Source organism: Daucus carota, chromosome 5 (assembly GCF_001625215.2).
Source record: "Daucus carota subsp. sativus chromosome 5, DH1 v3.0, whole genome shotgun sequence".
In the NCBI taxonomy this organism is placed as follows: Eukaryota; Viridiplantae; Streptophyta; class Magnoliopsida; order Apiales; family Apiaceae; genus Daucus; species Daucus carota.
The window spans coordinates 39,237,308-39,241,687 of NC_030385.2; the positions used below are offsets into that span (position 1 = coordinate 39,237,308).

The 4,380-nt window shown below is 34.3% G+C and overlaps 1 protein-coding gene across 1 annotated transcript; it reads left to right on the top strand.

The window, feature by feature from the left end:
- The first annotated feature begins 2,996 nt into the window (after window positions 1-2,996).
- LOC108220908 (protein SODIUM POTASSIUM ROOT DEFECTIVE 2) lies at window positions 2,997-4,380 on the top strand. Its single transcript, XM_017394797.2, has 3 exons — window positions 2,997-3,733; window positions 3,920-3,995; window positions 4,108-4,380. Exons 1-3 carry the CDS (start codon window positions 3,107-3,109, stop codon window positions 4,248-4,250), a joined length of 846 nt encoding a protein of 281 aa, XP_017250286.1. The 5' UTR covers window positions 2,997-3,106; the 3' UTR covers window positions 4,251-4,380.

The window sequence follows — 4,380 nt, forward strand, 5'->3', positions numbered from 1 at the left end:
GGAGTTTCGGCCTTTGATTGATGAAATTATTTAGAAATGCTATGGGGACATTCAGGTCATAACATTTTGATTGCCTACAATCCATTACAAATTGGGAGACTGAGTAGTGGTAGTCATGTGACAGGAGAGCAGCTACTTCCAAAATTTACTAGTGAGGGTAGTTCTACAGTCTACGTAGTGTAGTTGGGATGTTTTTCACTTAAGTTTTACTACTGTATATCATTCAATCTTTCTTTGGTCTGATGTTTTGTAAATTAATCAAGCAGCAGTTTCAGCAGAGCAGGTCAATGCATAGCTATAATTATAACTATAACTGGTTATATAGCTATTAATATGCTGTGTAATTGAGTTTGTAAAATCACCACTTCAGTGTCTAGTTATACCTGCTTTTATAAATATACATAGATATAAATGTATAGTTGGTTCTATATTTAAAATTAAAAATGATTATAGTTAATTTTTCTACATCATCCTGTCAATTAGAATATACGGGGAAAAGTGAAATACTTTAGCATAAAAAGATACTAAATTACAATTAGACTTGAATGTGATTGGTCATATTTTAGAACTATACATTAGAGCACCAGTTATATTTTAAAATTAGAAACTACTTTTTGATCTCAAATTATAAAAATACTATAGATCTTTTTAACTTTAGCATTGGGCTCACTCAAAACCATTTAACTGAGCAGATGTCAGTATGTGGATCCTTTTCCCAATTTTTAAAATGGTCTCTTGTTCTTTTATTAGAGTTCCAGCCCTTAAATTGCCTGTTGGATGAGATCCAATATTAAGCTGACCATGACTACAGCTGCAACATTTAAACAATTTTATTAGAGTTTCGGTTTGATGATTTTGTTATAATCTGCCGAATGTAACTTGTCTCGTTTTTAGGCCTCCAGCTATGTTTGCAGACTGCAGAAGAGGATGCCTTTGCTTGTATGTTCTTCCCATTTCAGGGTAAAATTTATGTAATTGCATGTTGGAACAACTGAAACAAGTTACAAATACTGGACAGTGGACACCCTCCTCTGTCTGTGTATGTTTCATATGTGAATTTTTACTCATGTCAAAGTTTACAACAGTAAGTCACCTTTTTTTTTTTTTGTATTATGTATGCCATTTTATTGTCAAATACAAAATAAAAAAATTAATAAAGTTTATGTGACATGTTGGAATTCATAAAAGTTCTAAATTTGATGTGAATTTTAACCTGGCACTAAATTGAATCTTAGTATGTTTTACAGTACACAAATTAAAAATCTCATAAGAGTATCTCCAAGAGTCTCTTCATTTAGGCTCCTAACTTGAGATTTGAGGAGGGAGAGGAAAAATGTTGCTCCAAGAGACTCTTAAGTGGCTCTTAAATCACTAAGAGCCTCTTGTTTCTCTCTCCTCTCTCCTCAAAGTTAAGAGCCACACATGGCTCCTAACTTATTTTTTCACAATAAAAAAAATCATTCCCTCCAATTCACCTCCATCTTTCCCTCTCTTTTGTTATAGTGGAGCCCAATATATGAATAAAATATGAAATAGAGAAGAAATGTAGAGAGTATTGTTGGAGTTTACACTTTTAACTTTGTCCTAAATTACTAAGTCATATTTTTTATATTATATTTAGGAGCCAACAAGGAGGCTCTCGGAGATGCGACAATATCACGTGCGCTTGGCCAGTAAATTGCTCTGTCCCAAATTATAAAATATGAGTATCTACAGGGAAAGATATATCCTGTATGTATATATGCACTGATCTTAATTTAAAATTCACTGCCACAATACATTAAATTACCAAAAATTATCTGTATTTTAATACCTGTTAAATGTTGGTCATATGAGCTACATAGTTAGTAATCCAAGATCTGCTACCAACTCGCAATAAGGAATTTGGGCTCCCGTGAGCTAATTGTCTAATTTTATTCCTAGCACAATTCGCATTATAGTTTGAGCTGTCCCTCACAACTTGCCACTTTTTCTCTTGTGTTTTTGGTTTTTTAGTCGTTTCATTTAATTCATTTTTTTACAAGCTGCCAGACAAAAAAGTAAAGAAGTCATCCATACTTATCGTATTTGATTCTCACTCAAGATTTGTAACCCATACCTACTAAAAAAAACATTAATCTTAATGGAGCTACATAATATATTTTTCATGGACTTGGGTTTTTTTTTTTTGAAAAAAAAAAAAGAAGAGAGAATCAGATCCTTTATATAATTATGTGTTGAAACAGTTCAATAGCATGCATATTCACAGATGATTGGGAGCATGTCAAATAAGCAAAGCCGAATTGACGATTAATTGACAAGCAGAAGAAGAATATAGAAATGTCTTATAGAGAAACCTTGTGTGTGGCCGGTAAGCACAAGTCAAAAATAGTGGGCTAATTATACCAATATATTCAGACTTGTATTTACTGCTTAATATTAAAATCGAATAAAAGTACCCTAAATTAGCTGGAGTTGTTCGAATCAGAAGAGTAAAAACACGATTAGGTTTACCAATTGATGAATTATATACTCTCACTTCCATGTTAACATTAAAGTGTGTCATCTGAACTTTTTAGTGATCAAGATTTTGATTTAAATTTTTATATAATGTATAACTAAAAAGAATTATAAAAATTATATATTAGAAGACATGTTTAATCTATTTTATCTGATTATAAAAGTATAAAAATAACTTAATTAAACAAAAGTTTAATTAATATAAATATATTATATAATACTTAACCAAAGTTTAATATTTTAGCCCCACGAATAAAATACGAGTGCAATTTTTTTACAAAAAAGAGAACCTTGCTTTATGTGGTCGATTCCGCTATTAGTGGTAGTAATCATACTACACAAAAGTCTTAAAGCTTAAATGCACTTGTTAATCCACATCCCAAAATAAAAGCTCCACGGAATGACAGAAATATTGGTACAGAATTCAAAGCTCCACATAAGTCACAAAAATTGTAGTACTCTTTTATTTTCGTAGGGCCCTTCCATCTACTACAATTTTATAACCCAAAAATCAAAGTGGCCAATCCAATCCTTATGTTAGTTTGGTTCTCATAAGCCAGCCAGAGTTTCTGCATATTCAACAAGCCCTTGTTCATTTCTCACAGACATGAAGTCTATAGACTTGTTATGCGCCTCTCCAGCTTCCACAGCTATATGCTCCAGCACGGATCTTCGTGCCATGGTCCGTAGCCATGGCACGAGATCCGTGGACCGTCGTAGACATCACTACATGAGTGATCACTATCCAAGAAAATCCAGGAACAATGTTCCTGTCATTCCTTGCTCTTCACAGCTGCCTAGCATTCCTTCTTCGTACTATCAGAAGAGCAGGAAAAGCGCTTCTGATCACTCTTCTGCTGCTCGAGGTGATCGAGAGCTACGGAGAAAAAGCTCCACTGATATTATTAATGATCTAGCAACCACAACTCCTTATGGATCTTCTAGGTATCTTTTGAGTGACAGGCCTTTTGATGAACTCTTACCGCAGACAGATAATGCATTGGCATTGGTTCCTAGTGAGCCTGTAGCGCCTCGACGCGTAGGAGAGAATGATTCTGCATTGGTTTCTGGCAATCAGGATCCACGGCCCCGTGCCAGAACAGGCTCTAATGACAGTCTTGTTCTAACATCTAATATTACCAAGCAGAAGCAGCTGGTGCTTAGCCAGCCTGCACGCAGACACGAATCTTCTGCTCATAAATCTTCGTCGGCTCGGTCTCAGACCCGTCACCAGGTTCTTCATCATCCCTCTCTAATCTTCTTGATGCAGATTTATTATTTACTCATTCTTTAGCTCAAGACTCCTACAAGTAGAGGGTTAGGAAAGCTTATTTATCAACTAACCTGAAGATAACTTCAATATAGAAGTAGAATTAAATTCGAAATCAGCTTCTGTGATACTGAAAAAAGTAATTCACAGGTGGTGGAGCTTATGGTGTCGATTCATTGCAAGGGATGTGAAGGGAAAGTGAGAAAACATATTTCCAGAATGGAAGGTAATTAACTAACCGATAACTAATTACAGTTATAATTGCTATAGAGTTGATCCTTTAATATATAAGTAAGATTAGTGCTGATGTTAAAATTTGATTAATCACTGATGTGCAGGAGTGAGTTCATTCAGTATTGATAGAGCAACAAAGAAAGTGATAGTGATCGGAGAAGTAACACCCTTTGGAGTACTTTCAAGCATTTCAAAAGTGAAGAATGCTCAGTTCTGGCCCTGTCCAACTTCTTTATCTTCTTCCTAGTCTCCCTAACAACTTATTTCTTTGCTTGTTCTGAGATTTGGATTCAGTGTTAATTCTGTCCGTAAAATGTTTATGTATATCTGAGATTATACTTTTTTATATGAATCTTTTACTCTCTTTTTTCTTTCCA